At 37.8% G+C, this 17,429-nt stretch overlaps 1 protein-coding gene across 2 annotated transcripts; it reads right to left on the minus strand.

The window, feature by feature from the left end:
- Positions 1-184: 184 nt before the first annotated feature.
- On the minus strand, positions 185-13,198 carry ILKAP (ILK associated serine/threonine phosphatase). 2 transcript variants are annotated; one of them, XM_032225270.1, is made up of 12 exons: positions 12,800-13,197; positions 11,883-11,948; positions 10,638-10,694; positions 9,269-9,388; positions 8,117-8,243; positions 6,444-6,550; positions 5,951-6,044; positions 5,498-5,585; positions 4,669-4,790; positions 3,550-3,669; positions 3,344-3,425; positions 185-2,327 (listed from the first exon to the last, which is right to left on the minus strand). In XM_032225270.1, the coding sequence occupies exons 1-12, from the start codon at positions 12,852-12,854 to the stop codon at positions 2,187-2,189; spliced, it is 1,179 nt and encodes a 392-aa protein (XP_032081161.1). In that variant the 5' UTR covers positions 12,855-13,197; the 3' UTR covers positions 185-2,186. The 2 variants fall into 2 exon arrangements, with proteins under 2 accessions (XP_032081161.1, XP_032081162.1); XM_032225271.1 differs by lacking the exon at positions 11,883-11,948 and having other exon boundaries at positions 12,800-13,198.
- Between the last annotated feature and the right edge of the window lie 4,231 nt (positions 13,199-17,429).

The following is a 17,429-nucleotide window of genomic DNA, read 5'->3' on the forward strand; positions in this document are numbered from 1 at the left end:
AAAGCCTAGGCACTGCCCTGCCCTGCAACACAATCAATCATTTGCAAATTGCAGCTCTTTTATATGCTTATGTATTTACATATTATATCCGGAGGGGGGGGGGGAGTGCTTGTATGTATATACACTATATTTTTACAGCAACTCTAGTTTACTATATTTAAAAAAATTAATGAACACATACACCCACTTTTAAATGTGTTTTATTTAGTTACAAAAGAAATAGGCCAAACAATGAAGCTGACGCACAGGAAGAAAATGACTCTTTAGTAGATTTATTATATAAAACAACCATGGAGCTAGTCCTAATATCTCAGTAATTTCAACAGAGAGCACCAATTTGTGGATATCAATTTTATATCTAATTGTTTACTGGTACTTTTCAAATTCTACTTGTCTTTACCAGTCAAACGGGTAGGCTTAACCTAAGCTCAGAACACTTCTATATTGAAAATGTTTGACTAAACGTGTAGTTTTAAATTGGAGACTATTCTTTCCTGGTTTGAATTCCATTCGCTGAACAGTTTCTATCAAATAGTTAACAGCATGGCAATACTTCCAAAGGATATTGAAAACTAAACTGAGAATGTAAGGGCTGATTAGCAAATATTTTATTACGTGTTTGATAACCTCAGCTGCTGACATCCACATGTAAACCAAATTATTATTGATTGAACTGCACCCCAATGTTACGTAGAAATATAGAAGCGCTAAGTTGGAAGGACTATACAGGTCATCTAACTTTTCTTTGCTCAATACAAGAATCCATTAATATTTTTTTCTCAATACCCAGCTTAACTAGTCCTTGGCTCATTTGATTCTTGTTCTTTCAATGTCAACTGAGAACAGGTCCATCCCCTTTTGTACGTAACACGTTTTAGCTATTTGCAGTATAGCCCGCTATTGTCTCTCCCTTAGCTTTCTCTATCGCAAGTTAAATATGCTAAATAAAATAAACATTTAGTTGTTTTTCATGGGGCTCAGTATGCCTCATCCTAATAGCTTTCCCCTAAATCCACTCTGGCTTCTTCATGTGCTATTTAAGTGGTATGTCCAGAAGGGGCATAGGATCCCAAGTGCAAAATAGAATACCTGCAATTATTACTTCCCATGAAGTACAAAGCTTCATTTAATGCAGTCCAAAATTAACCTGTCCCCCCCCCCCGCCCCAATTTGCTCACATTGAGTTGGTGGTGCATTCTGTTCCTATTGTCCCAATCTTTCCCTCACTAGTTTTCCCTTACACTAGTCACCGTTGAGTATCATCTCACCCATAATAGCTTAATTCTATTCCTATTAATTAATCAGAATAATAGTACTTAGAAAGTACATCCAAAGCTGACATATTACAAAGGTTTTCCTCACATATGAATTCATACCTTGCACAATGTTTATGTGCAAACAAGCAAACTACAAATTGTATCATAACTGAAAATAAACTATAATTCCATGTTAGCTAGTTCTCTCAAGCCTCACTGGCATGTCAATGCTGACCCAAGGCACAAATTTACTCTATTCCATTTAAATTCAAACAGAAAACCCCCACTGATTTCAGTCACTATAAATATGATCATTTCAATGACAGCCCAGTCCTGTTCATAAGACCTATTCTGATATACTTTTCTCCAAGACTTTAGCCTAAAGAATCTAACAATGCCATATTCCACTACTCCATGCATTTAAAATCTAATCTAACCTCACCTTCTAGCTCTAGCCGGAAATTTCATCTATTTTGCATACAGCTATATAAATACTACTTGAGGTAGTATCCATGCAGCTTGGATCAAAAATTCAGATGACTATACAGTATATAGGAGAACCCATGCTCAGTTAAAACAAGTTGCCAATAAAATATAACTGCGCCCTTTATTCATGTCTTTTTTAAAGTGGGATACTGGAACCTGAAGCATTTTGTAAAACAGCAAACAATATAACTACCTGCAGGGAAATTTTGTTAAAGACTACTGCCTGTAGCCCATTCAAGGAGGAAAACAGAAGACCCAAGTATTTACAATTTATGAAACAATGAACTGACCTGAATGCTTATAAAAAATCCTTTTATTTACAAATAAGCATATGGGGGGAAATCCATAAGATTCTACACACACGCACATTTCACAAACACACTATTGTGTTCTATTAAATTTGCTGCATGCTGTTATGCATCTTCCTTGCAGGTATTTGTCCCATCATTGTTCAATCCGGACCACCATGACAGTGACATTATCTGCTGATCCTCGTTGCACTGCTTTGTTGGCCAGCCTGTTGCAGGCTGCTTCATACTTTGTATCAGTGGAAGATTTGGCATCTCTTGTGGGAAGAGTTTTATCCTGTTGAGAAGTAGATCATACAAGTCAGGGTAATTTCCTTTCACTCCAATGAGATAATTTTATATAGTCATGTCTCATCTGACATCTGAAGAGCCAAGGTGGCGCAGTGGGTAGAGTGCAGTACTGCAGGCCACTTCAGCTGACTGCTAGTTCAGCAGTTCAGCGGTTCAAATCTCACCGGCTCAGGGTTGACCCAGCCTTCCATCCTTCCGAGGTAGGTAAAATGAGGACCCAGATTGTGGGGGCGATATGCTGACTCTGTAAACCGCTTAGAGAGGGCTGAAAGCCCTATGAAGCGGTATATAAGTCTAACTGCTATTGCTATTGCTATCTTGAATCTTTATCATACCTCCCGGTCCAGAGGTAATAACTTAGGTTTGAACATAGTTATCTGCATATCCTAAACACAACAGTCCTTTTAAAAAAAAAAGATAACCTCATTTGCTGAAATAAATTAAATATAATAACAAAACAGTATCTTGCCTTGACTTCACAAGGCAATATATCAGAATGGATTGAAGTCCATAAAATATTACATGTATTAATTTTAAGGCCTCTTTATTTTTCCACAAAAATAACCTCACATAGTGGGCATGCTCCTGTATACCTTTTCTACATTTAAATAGGAAGCAAAATCACCAACTCTGCAGTCTCAGTACTGCTGCCCTGTTTATTAGAGGGCCAGCCTGCTGGGGCAAAATAAACGGGTATCTTGGATTCTTAATCTGAGACAGAAAGCAACATTTGGGCTAGTCACTTGATGGGATAATCAAAGTTGGTTCTGAAGTTGAAAGCAAGGATGCAGCCCATAGAGTAGAAAACGAACAAAAGAGCTCAGCTGCCTCTCAAACATTGTTTGCAACAACCCTTTTAGCAAACAGTAATAAAAAGTTCAGCAATGAAATGACAAAATAGTAAGTGGAAAAGAGGAACAAGCCCAATTGAAATAAATGACATGTAATTTCTTTTTTTACCATCCTCTTCTTGATTTCTCAACACAACCCTCCTCCTCTCACCTCCAAACAACACATGATGAAGTTCACAGCTTCTTCTGGTGAAAAGACTTTAAAGAGACCATCACAGGCCAATAGGATAAATCTGCAAAAGTAATTGACAGTAAGATGTACCCAAATACAAAACCAAAAAGCATGTACTTATACTTTTGAAACTTAGGAAAAATCATTGCATATATTTCCTTACCTGGGTACTGTTTCAGTTTTACCTGTCATTGTGTGTAAGTTGACAGCGTTTGACATCTGGCACAGAGATAACCCCAAATCGCTTGTATTGTCCATCCCCAATGGAGCGGGAGACCTCCAGGACACCCAGAACACGTCCTTCCCTAAGCAGAAAAGAGGGTGCTGGATTTATAATTATGTCACTAAATTAAGTCCGTAAAATATGATGTCAGCGCTGAAGTCTCAAAATGGCCTCATTTTGCTATGGGTATGTTTCTTGGAACCCTGACATATGGATTGTAATTCTGAACTGCAGATCTACAGAAACTCAGGTTTACAACACCCATAATCTCTACCAAACATAGTCTCTAATTCAGAGTGATGACAGTTGTAGGTCAAGACTATCTAGAGCAGTGTTTCTCAACCTTGACGACTTTAAGTCCTGTGGACTTCAACTCCCAGAATCCCCCAGCCAGCACAGCTTAGTCTCCAAGGTTGAGAAACACTGATCTAGAGACTCAGTGGGTCAAAGAAATAAAAAACTAGAATCTTTCAATTTGCCTACTGAGTTCACAAATGGCTGATACAATTCCTTTTGTAGCTTCACTCTCTAATTTTAGAATGTGACTAAAAGCGACATACAAATATTTTCTTTAAATTTAAAAGCAGAAATCAATACTCAAGGCATTAGTTTTGCTAAACAATTATCTGGAAGTCCTCTGTATTACATGACATTGTTACTCTTATCATATAATGAAATCAATAATGGCATCGTCTAAAATAGCTAGGATTGGCAATCCAATACATCTGATGGGGGGGTGGGGGGGTCAAGCTAGGAAATCCTGTTTTACCTTTTTGTTAATGAAATGTTTGTTAGAACCTCAACATTATGTTAAATACCAATTAAAATATATTTGTCACATCACAGTTTATATGGAGTTTGTGCAAGTATGTATGTAATACCCATTATTCCCATAACGAAAGGAGTTTAGAGTTTCCCTAAATCAGCCAGTGAGATCCAGAGGGCTTTCAACCTCGATTTGCAACACCAAATTTGCAACATCATTTTAAGCTCTGTGCCACATAAATTCCCCAAGAAGTTGCTGAAATTTTTGGCAACTATTCCTCCCCTTCATTTTCCTTTGTTGCTTCCTGTTTGTTACCTGACATTGCCTCCAGCCTTTTGGATCCTCATCCGCTCATCATACTGAGTTGGGTTATGTTCTTTACTAAGACTCAAAGCTGTGTACTTCTGAGTCTCTTCATTGTAACGGCAAAGAATTGCCTGTATTGACAAAATAACTCTTGTAAGCAAGTGCAAGGGCTATAAGCATAAAGTCTCTGCTAGCAAGATCTAAGCAGCACACTGTACTGTAGTCCTTAACGAATGACATCTGGGGAACAAATGCCCCATTGTCCTCAAAGCAGCACTGCCAACCCTCTCAAATGAAGTTGGAACAATCTTTTTAGAAAAATAAGCCAAAAAAAAAGAAAAAAAAAACCCACCCCACCCCACCCCACCCACAACTACTCAACCAAACAAGATTGAGATCAGGGTAAGATTGCCAACATTCTGAGCATTATTTATTTTGAGATATCTGGGCTATTCCTTGACTTCATGTAATGGTGCTGGGTGCTGAAAGGTTGCCAACCACACTGTATTGAATTATCAAGCATTCTAACTAGCAAAAGGCACCAGTCCTTACCTACACCCATCTTCAAGAAAAAGTTTTTTTTTTTTAAAGAGACATCATCAACAATAGATCACTAAGAATACTTCTCTCCAAAATCACCCAGCTACTACAGGGTGCTTACTACCAGTATAAGAAGAGTCTGTGTCAGTCTCTTGGTCCTTTGGTAAAGAAACTGCAAAACAGTAACTGAACTAAAGGATAGCTACTATAACATCTTATCACTAAAACAAAACAATTACCCTTATTTAATACTATAAAACACATATAGTCTGGATCCACAATTTTCAGTGAGACTTACTCTACTGTCGCCAAGGTTGGCAATGTACAAAATATTATCAATCGCCAGCACACAGGTTGCTGTGGAACCATCTTTCCAAGCAGGTTTCCTGCAGATTTCAGAAATTGGGGGCAAAACAAAGATGAGTCCAACTACACAAAGTGATTCTTACAAGATACCAAGTCCCCCATTCCATAGGGCTAGGCCCTATGGAACCCCACACATATAATACTGCCTTGCTGATAGTTCAAGTGCAACATTCCAGAATGCATGTTGGAATACCTTCCTCTCCTATCCAAGTTCTAAAAGTAGCAAACAAATATCAGATATTCTTCTTCTCAAATGGCTACCTTTCCATATACAGAAACTGATTGATAGAAAAAAAAAAAGTAAAGTTGCATCCCTTCCAACTTTCTACAGATGTTCAACTTAAATACCTTGACATATTATATCCCTGATAAAGTATATACTTACTGGCTGGAAGCTTGTTTGAGAAATTCCTCATCTGTATGTTTGAAAGTATCCAAAATGCATCTCCTTATTGCTTTCTCCACACTGGGTACCTCTCCTATTTTATAGATTCAAAGGGAACAATTAGACACCTAATCTGGAGGTTAACCGATAAAATATTAGAAAGAATTGGCACCACCCACTCCAGAATTGACACCCAGCCTGTTTTCTCAGAGAAAACAGAAAATTCAGCATTCACAATGGAAGGAAAATTATTTTGCTTAATCCTGCATGACTATGGGATTAAGAAAATCTACAAATCAGATTAATGATTTAGATTCGGTTTTACCCAAGTTATCCTTCAGATACTGCTTGATACTGTTTAATTACCTCACTCTCTTAAATCAGTGTATATCTTCTCAAGGATAGTATATAAGAATATCCTATTAACAAATCCAAGTCAGTATGTGGCTCTCAACAGAAGTAGAACTCAAAGAATACCACCATATTTTCTGACCTTTAGGAAATTTTCTGATTAGGTTTTGATGCAGATTCTGTGCAGCGTATGTTGAAGCTCTAACTCCTCCGTGGCCATCAAAAACAGCAAAATATGAGACCCGAGTTCTATAAACAAAATATGGATACAGACTGTTCTCACTCTCAAATTAGCCATGATACTACATTTGTATTCATCAGCAGAGCTGTAGAAATTGTAACATGAGATCCAGAAAAAAATTAATCTTTCCTGCAACCTACACACAGGAATGTTTCCTAATCTCAGAAAAGCAAGTGATCTGTTTCACATTTTTCAATTCCAAAACTTCCCTTAACAGTTCAGCTCTGAAAAGATTCCACTACCTGTACAAGAAAATTCTATACTTTCACTTCTACAGGATTTTTTTCCTTGTTCTCAATGCAAATATACAGATGCTCCTTTTGATCAGTAGTTTGGAGTCTGATCTTTAGACGTTTGAAAAAAATATTTGTTTTCTCAGGATGTTTATGTAGGAAGGTTTCTTTGCTTCAATCAATAGTTAGGACTGCAGAAAAAAAACAATAGCAAACAGTCTGCATTCCATTGAGGATCTGTATGCTGAAAGGACCAGAAAGGGGGATGGAGAAATATCTACAGATACCTCACATCCTGGACACTATCTATTTCAACTTCTCCTCTCAGGACGCCACTAAAGAGCATTGCATGCCAAAACAACCGGATTTCCACCATGCCATCACTCTGTTGAACACTTAATTCCTATAGCACTGTCTCATTTCTCATCATTTCTCATCTTTCCTACTACCTTCTCCTATTGGTTTTTTATGATTTATCAATTGTTGTTTGTAATTTATGTAATTTATGATTAATAATTGTAACTATGGTTTATGATCTATGACCTATTACTAGCTGTTTATATGTACATGGTGAGCTTATGCACTCAAGACACATTCTTTGTGTGTCCAATCACGTTTGGCCAATAAAGAAATCTATTTGACAAAGATGAAGATGATGTGCTGATATTTAGGTATTTTATTATTCATTACTGTTTTTTGCTGATATTAGTTTATATTGTGTTGTATTTGTTTTATTTATGCTATATTTAGATATAAGTGCATATTAAATAATATTGCATTGGTATTATCAATGCCTTATATATTACATGAAGACTGTGATGTTAAATTACTTTATACACAGGTTTAACATTATGTTCCATGTGGGAAGAATCTTTTCTTTCCTGGTTAATATGAAAAATAAAAGAAGATCATGCTAAAGATGTAAATAATTAAATAGAAATGTTCGTCTGGAATAAACTAGAAACTCAAAATATAAAATAGGTCTATTTAAAAAGAGCAAATACATATATTGTATATACATAATTGCTTATCAATATTTTTAATTCAGTTTTGGGGGGGTTAATGTAATAATTTTTGTCATTTTATTCTGCAATAATTAAAATGTAAAAATGAGAACCTTACAGAGTGAATGACATATTTTTTAGATGTCTTGGATTCTCTTTTTAGTCAAGCTTCCTAAAATCGGTGACATTTAAAATAAAATATACCTTTTGCATCATTATAGCATTAAAGAAGATTAAAACAAAATCACTCAGTTCACGGTACCATCCAGATAAGCCATCCTGGGCTAAGCAGAAGGAAAACACAAAGATCCAATCAAAAAGTAACTATGTAACTCACATTTGAAAAGACAAAGGATTGCACTCTTCTGTGATATCATTCAAAATAACATGGGCATCTTGCATCTCTTCTCGCTCACCTTTCCTCTCTGCTACATAACCCTTCAAACCAAGAATACCTGCAGAATCTAAAGAAAAACAGAGCAAAAATGCACTCATATTTAATCCCTCAGCATGTTTCCTGTGTAAAAGCACTATAGTCAGCTAGCAAAATTAAGGACCAGAATTCTAGCAACCTCTTCATTATAATCCATCGTAAAATTGTAAATAGTTCCTGTATGGTACCTCTGACTGAAAATGTGAACATGTGGATGATGCTAAAAAAAGCTTATCCAACTGTCATCACATTATAATTCAGGTAAAAAATTCAGAGACCATGTTTGGGTTTCTATATATATAACCTGGAGCAAATGTAGCTATGATGCTCCCTGCATTACTAAGAGGATAAATATGGACAGGCTTCTCACACTACATAAACCATATGTAATTTTTGGTTTAAGTTTGATGTTTGGACCTATTCACTGTAACTTATAAATCATGTACTGAGTCAACAATTTAGATAGTCAGCAAGTCATGATTAAAACCATGATGTAACAAATGCTCTGTGCAAGATGACACTAGGATGTGCACAATACAGGAGCAATTAAGTCATGTTGTGCAAAGTAATATAAATTTGGCAACACAAAAAAAGTATATGTGGCAATTTGGGCCTTCAAATTTGTACTAATTACATTAGGTAACTAATCTTAATTATGCATTATATTGTTTTTGCAAACAGAATCCAAGCAGGTTAAAAAGCAATCTGTATGCTTCATTTTTTAAACATAAGAACTTTAAAAGTGGCAGCTGTGAGAAAATGGTAATACTTGATGCTGACTGTCCTGAGTTCTGTGAAGAAATGCAACCAAAATATATGACAGCAGCACGATTGTAATTATTAAGTGAAAAAAGGATTTGCATTGGTACCCTTAAGATGGGAGAAACACAAATTCATCTAAGGTAGAAATACTCAGGAAGGATTTCATCTATGTATTCCTCCCATTCCTATGAGTGCCTACAAGCAAAACCATCTTAGGAAAATAATTTCACTTTTTCATTATTTAAAGCAGCACTAGAATAGAACAAAATATTTGGCTTCAGAGTGTCTGAAAACCTTTACAAACTTTCTTTTCCACAAGTTGTTCACTCCCATTCTTCTCTCCTTCAATGGACTTCCTCTTCTCTCCCTTCCCATAGCTCACAGGAAGAGAAACTTGCTCAATGGGATGAGAAGCTGAAAAAAAATTATTTAGTTATAGACTTTATATGGCCACCCATCTTAGTCAAAGAATTTTGCACAATTAATAAAATCAGTTCATAAAACACAATGTAAAAGCCACAAGGCTATACATAATTAAAAGAAAGAGGCGCCTTGCAAACCGGTTCACAACACACATAAAATACCAGTAAGTTAATTGGGCTCCACTAAAAACTGAATGCCAGAGGGAAAAAATGCATATTTAAGTTTTCCAAAGGACTAACAGGGCCAGTAGGAAAATTGGGCTCTGTGCAGTGGTGGGTTCCGGATCCCGTCATAACTCACACTCTGCGATGGGGCCAGGAGTCCACCATGTGTACTGCGCACGCATGTGCACCACTGCCCTGCGACGCTCCAGCTGGTCAGTGGAGCAATGCGCAGGTGCTGTACGCTGCATGTGCATGGGAAAATGCCCCTGTCGTTTCAAATAAAGGTAAGGAGAACAGGTGGGTGAGTGGGCCTCCGCAGCACTGTACTGGAACGGTGCCTGCGGCTTCCAGCAGGCACCAGTACACCCATACCAGGGTGTACCAGTCGGAACCCACCACTGGCCTTGTGCTATGATGCTTTCTAGGTGGAAGCCAGCATCTTGAACTTCACTTAGAAAGCCTACTGTGAGCCAATTCAACTCAATTAGCAGCAGTGTACTGTAGGCATACTTTGATGTGCCCCAAATGGCATATGCTACCACATTGTACATTACTATTATTCTGACACCTAATTATGCTTGGGGTTTTTCCTTGAGCTTAGATTGGCTTTAATATTTTGAAATAAAAAACCAAGACTGTCACAAATTTTGATACTTAAAATTGAAGTAAAAAGGCCTACATGGAAATGCAGGTCAATAAAATAAAAGAACAGCTGCTTTAGAAGATGAATTTCGACCAACTACATCAGGGAACATGCTGAACCCATTCTCTGATTGCTATATTGATCTCAGGTGAATTTGTGAAGATATTTGTGGCCTCAGCAACAGCTGAGTAGTAATCTCATCCTATTCAAGTATTTGATTAGTATCATAACAAAAACATGAACAGCATAGATATTCTCTAATCTGAAAAAAAGGAAAATCACAGAGACCTTTTACACTTTCTTCTAGTATCATTTTAGACACATTACCTGTGTGCATTTAGTGTAAACCACAGGTACTTAAACAGGTAACGCTCAAGTTTAACTCTATTAGAGCAGTGTAATAAATAGCAAAATAAATCTAGTTATGGCTCACCTGGGTTGCCACTGCTGGCAGGTGGGAGGTCATCAAATAGCAAAGAGCCTCCTGCTCCTAAAAAAACCCAACCAAGTAAGGAAATACACAACTGTAGTCAGATCTCACAGTAAGTAGATTTTTGAGCAGTTTCATCTACGAAAAAAACTCTGTCAAGCTTAACAGCTACTTAACATTTTATCCATTTCACATATGGCACTAAATCCAATTCATAAAATGTGGGGGAAAGCACTAGGACTGCAATCCTATACTTACTTAGAAGTAGGCTTTATAAAAATAGCTTTTAAATAGACATAGAAAAGATTACTTTTATTATCCATGTTAAAATGTAGCTTATAAAAAGAGGTATTACTAGGGATGGATAGAAATTTATTTTGGTCATTGAGCAATAAAAATAACTAGAAATATAAATTGCTAATTTAAGTTATAGTAAAATTTCTTAAAAAGTAAATTAAATTTGGCAGTGTATTTAGAAATTTTGTTTCAAAAGGAAACTATTTAATATGTCAAACAATATTAGTAATAATATTGGATGTAAGTAGGAGCTCTCCTACTTACTATCCCAGGAAATGAAACTGGGATCTTCTTGCAAAATATGTGTTACTCCAGCAACCAATGGCTTTCCCATAACAATATATATTTCTAAAAAATACCTGCCTATTTATATATCTATCTCCATCTAAAAATATTCCCTTTAAGAAAAAGCTCCAGAGTTAAATAACTATAGAGTAGTTATGGCTAGTACATCTGTACGATGTTAGCTATTCAATTATGGCACAAGGATAAAATCAAACAAAAGAATGGAGAACACAGAACCTAAGATTCAGCTTTTGCTTTTCTACTACCAGTCTTTCTATTATTTATAGTTCCATTGCTGGAAAATAATCTTAGTTAAATCTAAATGCACAATAGAATGGAGTCTTGCTTAAGGACAGCAAAGTTAAGCTTGTAAAAATGTAAAAAGTTAAAAGGACTGGGTCAAATGCCTCTGCACCAATATGATGTAAACAAGATGTCCATAGAGAATAAAGCAAGTGAAAAAGTTGGAAATAGTCAACAGAAAAACTCTAGAGCCATTGCTGTATTTTTTACTAGCAGCCAGGGGAAAAAGTGTGCAAATTCCTGGTCATTTGGATAAACCTACTGAATTCCCACGCCTTCCAAGGGGAACTTTGCACAAGGACTCAACTAGCTTGTGAAAGCAAGTTAATTCAAAGTAACACAAGATGCAGACAACAATCATACCCAAATCACTGTTGCTGATTGAAGGAAGATCATCAAAAAGCAGAGATCCTTTCTGTCCCTCTTTCTCTAAACAAAACCAAATCAAACCAAATTACAGAGTAATCTATTAACATACAGTATTCAAAAATATGACTTGGGCGGCCAAATAGAGCTACAAAAATTCAAAGACCAACAAGCAACACCAAATAGTGAACACTTTTCAGCACCTCTTTGTTGTCCTTTAGTGGGCGTCCAGTTTTCCACACATTATTTTTTACAACTTCAAAAATTATTATAATATACTTTATTCATTAAACATGAAACTCAGCCAACTGAACATTCAAAAATGCATCACAAATACCATTGACAGGTGCTAGTGGTTGATACGGGTTGCTGCCAGCGTCCTAGATATCAACCAAGTACCTTCTTAAAATATACTTATTATTATAGTAAATTATTGTTGTTGTTGTTGTTATTGTTATGGCAAGAGCAATCCTATCATCAGTTAATTGCCTCACCAGCTATAAAACCGGTGGGAACGGCTGTTCCTCGGGGTCTTGCTATTAGGAGACACCTGGGCTACTCAGGTGTTACCTGCGCCCGCCAGAGGTCACCCCCGAGTGTCAATAAGAGGCGCGTGGATTTCCCTGTGGGGTCCCATGCGCATGCGCGTTGACTCGCGCTTGGCAGAGTCTTAATTCGAAGCATTACAGCTTCGTCCTCGAACGTCACAAGCCTTCGAGGGTCCTAGAGAGCCTCTCCTGCTCCCTCGGGAAGGGGGCGAGAGCGTGTAAAGGCCACGCGGGGAAGCTGCAGCAAGGCAAATACCTTCCCTCCTGGGAGAGGGAAGCTGTCCCAGCTCGCCTGTTCCTTGCAGACTCGGTCCCGCTCCTCCTCCAACATGAGGGCCCGAGTCCCAAAAGGGAGCCGCCACTCACCTACTGCTGCCACTGCCCGAGGAGTTGGCTCCGGAAGATCCCCGAACAGATCCATCCAGCCCTAACGAGGCTGCAGCGGCACCGGCCAGCGCGAGCCGCTCCCTCCTCCACCCCCTCCCTCTCGCGCAAAGGCCGGTTTAGCTGTCAGTCATTGGCGTCAGGGTGACTCAAGCGCCGCCCTTCGCGCTCAGGCCCTCAAGGCCAAGATTGGCCAGGAGGGGCGTGGTCGCAACAATCTTGGGGAGGTTAAAACCAGCGAGAGGGCGCGTTCAAGTGGCCAGAAGGGCCTGAGTCCGAAGACGCCTCTGAATTTGTTTTTCAGGTCTTATCTGTGTGCCCCCCAACAAAGTGATGGTGGGGATGGCCCAGCCGTTCTCGCTACTTCCGGGGGCGGTTCCTGGGCGATCTCCTTCCAGGGCTTTCCCCTGGAAGAAAACCTGAGCAGGGGTGCGCCGTGGGATGTCTTCGGTGATCTAGTTTCCGCCAGAGCTCGGCCTTCTTCCGCTTGGGGAAGCGCTGCAGCTTCTGGCGTTCGCAGCCCACCGCTTGTGGTCCCCGTAGCTCCAAAGGTGGATCGTCTTGTATGTCTGGAAGGCTCCCGGCCGCCGCTCCCTATGCCCCAAGGAGAACGATTAGGTTATAGCTGGATATAATCCATAGGTTAAAAACTCGAAGTGTCACAGCTGCTGCCCGAGTAGCCCGCGCTTCCTGCGGGGCGGAACAGAACGAGTAGCCCTCAATTGACTCATGGCTGGTCGGTTGTAGTAATAGAGCAGGATGTCCAAATTTGGGAACTTTTAAGACTTGGGACTTCAAGTTCCAGAATTCCCCAGTCAGCATGGTTGGCCTAGGGAATTCTGGGACTTGAAGTCCACAAGTCTTCAAGTTCCCGTTTGGACACCCCTGTAATAGAGGATTCACAGCAGGTGATGATGTCACTGGACTTTTCTGTAGCCACGCCAAGTTTGCCCTTTAACTTAAACAGCAAGCACTGTTGTTTAATAGCCAGAGTGTCCACATTTAGACTGCAAAAATCGTAAAAGCAGCTTCGTGCATTTTCAGGTTTTTCCAGCCGAGATGCGATAACCATAATTTTAACTAAGTGACAGTAGTGAAGCATGGGTGACTGAAAGCAACAAGTTGAGAGAACAAGGCAGGGGACCAGACCATCACTGGAAACAGTTTGCTCAGATTTTTTAAAATGTTTACTTAGACATAATTTGGGTAACACTTTTATTACGGTGTAGTTCTATTTCAGCATCTTAATTACATTACATACAGATTTTTGCTACTAGGATGTGATGATGAACTCTTAAAACGGTTAGAAATTTATGGAAATCATAGATTACTTCCAGTCTGTACCAAACTATCTGTATCCAGCACTTTTCTGTGTGTAGTGCATCTAGTTGCGATAGGTTCTTTAGCTCATTTATGGAAAACTAACATTTCCTCAACCCTATCAAATGGGGGGGGGGAGCCTCTGTGGCTGAAGATGGAAACTGAAAAAAACTTGCAGAAATGCTGCTGCAGGAATGGATTTTTGCTGCTGCTTCTGCTGCTAGAATTGAGGATTTGAGAAACAAAGAATTAACCAAGCCAAATTCCGATTATATATAGAGGCGTAATCAATTATTATGTAATATCAATCAATTATGTCAGTTTGAAGAGATGGCCACAATCTAGACCAGGGGTAGTCAACCTTTTTATACCTACCACCCACTTTTGTATCTCTGTTAGTAGTAAAATTTTATAACCGCCCACCGGTTCCACAGTAATGGTGATTTATAAAGTAGGGAAGTAACTTTACTTTATAAAATTTATATAGCAGAGTTGCAGCAAACCCCTACCGGCCACCATGAAAGCTGGAATGCCCACTAGTGGGCGGTAGGGACCAGGTTGACTACCACTGATCTAGACTATTCATGCTTTGGACAGCATACTATTTCAAACCACAGTATGATTTATTGTATCATTTGAACACAGTGTTAACCATTCCATGAAGTTTTTCCTTATAAATTGAAGAGATTGTTTTGCAGCATATGTTTATTTCTGGTTACTTCTGGCGTTCAAATAATTTTTATGATATAGCACTTTTGATTAAGAAAACAATCAAAAACACCACCTAGCCTTTGCATAAATGCCACATTTATTTCTTTATCTGAACAGTGCCTGAAGTGTACACAAACAGTTTAAGACCCTAATTTCCAACACTCATAATTTAAGACATCAAGAAAACTAGACTCATTACTTCAGTATTGTTATTTATACAGTGGTAAAGAGTGTTCCCACAGCAATCACATATATACTGTACAAAGCAAGAGAAATAGTCTCCCAGCATTTGGAGATGGCATCACAGGAAGAACTCATGTAGACAAACTGGATAATGGAAGCACAGGCAAAATAAGAAAAATTAAAATAACTATAACCTCTGTTATTATACAGAAAGATCTTGATACTGAATCTCAGCTTATGAATGTTAGAAACCCTCTGTACTGTATATGCAATTGAATACACGACAGAAAAAGAGACAGTAATAGTATATTAAACAGTTAAATGTCTTGTGTTATAGCCGCAAGTTACCAGAGGTATGCAATTTCCTTATGGTATTTGTTGTTATTGGCTAATTATGTTCCTTTCATTTCTGTTGCTTTATGATAATATTCAAATCTAACATGCTGGATTAATCTACTGGAAGGTGATAGAAAGAACTTCTCTATGGAATAAATGTCTCCCTTAATTTAGTGTGTGCAGGTGAAGAAACAGAAAACTGTGCCACCCAGTAAATAAAAATCAACCTCTAAAGTGTATATTCTATGGAAATGTGTGAGTTATTATAATGCCATAGTGTTGTTCTATTACATCATGTTATAATAACTAATTTCCCTCTTGAGATTGCCACCCAGGATATGGGACTATGAGAAAGAGCAGAGTTGAAAATTTATCCTTTTGCATTTCATGTTAAGAAGTTTCCTATTGATGACTCCCAAAATATTAACATAGTAGGGGGGAAACAAATAGTAATTTTCTTTTCAACAAAGGCATTTTTGTTACTAGAACTAAGTACTTTGCAAAAACATTTTAAAAATTTCCATTCAAACAAAGTCAGAAGGATTACAGTAAATCAACATAGATTCATCTATTTCAATTGAAGTCTGGATACTATTTCTTAGCAGCTTGATTTTTTTCAGCAATGAATGAAGCAGCACCCTCAGTCACACAGAAGCCAAGAAAGATGATGTGCTGGTAATTAGGTCTTTACTACCCCATTATAAATAACAATCATTTGAGGATATTAACTCCAGCAGAAAGTTGCATCTTGCTTGATATATGATAATTGATTACAGTCAATTTGCTGAGATCAGAAATCACCAACTCATTTTTATCTATTTTTACATTCTGATCAAAATATTTCTGCTGATCTAAGGGCTTTGGATCAAACCTTTGATCTCAAAACTCTCATGTACTTTGTAGGTTTGCTGGCCCAAGAAACATGAAATAAAGCATGAGATCAAGCTTTGACCCAACAATCACACCATAGAGGGACATGCTCTTCAGGTTGGCTGACCTAAGGCATGTCCACTATTAATCCATCCACAGTCCACTCGAGCATTTTCCCTTTTTCAGTTTCAGTGCAATTGATAGTACATATTTATTGACTGCTTAATTTGAAGAGCTAAATATATACAAGCAAGAATACTGACATAACTACTTCATTCATTGTTATTATAATGAAATATCTGACAATTTCTTATTGTACAAGGAACTAAACTTTTCAGTTACCTGATTTTATCTCAATAATAAGGACATCATTCTGATCCTTTTGATTTTTGCATCTCATGAACTGTGCTGGGTGGGAATAATATCGGCTCTATAGTGCAATACAGTATTCACAGAAGGTGACATTTAGGGACGTTTTGATACAGAGTATAGATTCAAAAAGAACAAGAGTGCATTACTTTAAGATGACTAAGCCTGCAGTCTTCTGCACACTTACCCAGGAGAAAGCTCCACTGGACATTGTGAAACTTGCTAACTAGAAATCATTTGTAGGTTCTACGAAGTGTGGTTGTTTCTCAGAGAAAGTATGCCCAAGGTCAGATGCTTTCCTCAAGTTGGCTTCCAGCAGCTAGAGATTTTAGGAAACCTAAATTTCAATGGAGCTCATTTGCTGCTTACAAATTAGGTTTTATTTGGTCTAATTAAATAATTAGTTTGGTGGGTGATAGGCCACATATTAAATAAGAAAGCAAGAATCACCATTAAATGAAAAATAGAATTGAATTTCCATGAGATAATTTAATGTTTAGATTTAGCATGCTTCCAGAATTAGGATGATATATAGTACGATTCATTGATCATCTACATATCTTATCTATCTTGTCTGTCTGTCTATCATCTATCTTTATCATCAATCATTATCATCATCATCTCAGGATCAGAGCATGGGATTAATTTTTTTTGAAATTCAATTATTTGCTACAAAAATGCTGTAATGCAACTATTTAAATATATAGCAAAGTATGCAAAATTGTCTAATTAAATAGATAAATTCTATGTCGTAGATGTTACTAAAACTTCCTTTTGAGAAGGAACAAATATCTCCCAGCTTCATTTGAAAAGTTGTTGCAAA

The sequence above is a fragment of the Thamnophis elegans genome, chromosome 10 (assembly GCF_009769535.1).
Source record: "Thamnophis elegans isolate rThaEle1 chromosome 10, rThaEle1.pri, whole genome shotgun sequence".
Lineage (NCBI taxonomy): Eukaryota > Metazoa > Chordata > Lepidosauria > Squamata > Colubridae > Thamnophis > Thamnophis elegans.

Excerpts from the sequence above, each read along its gene's own strand:
- ILKAP (XM_032225270.1), bottom strand. The coding sequence starts at position 12,854 with ATGGATCTGTTCGGGGATCTTCCGGAGCCAACTCCTCGGGCAGTGGCA. Across the intron at positions 6,045-6,443 it reads AATCAGAAAATTTCCTAAAG|GAGAGGTACCCAGTGTGGAG; the intron begins GTCAGAAAATAT and ends TCTATAAAATAG. Across the intron at positions 4,791-5,497 it reads CCAACCTTGGCGACAGTAGA|GCAATTCTTTGCCGTTACAA; the intron begins GTAAGTCTCACT and ends TTGTCAATACAG.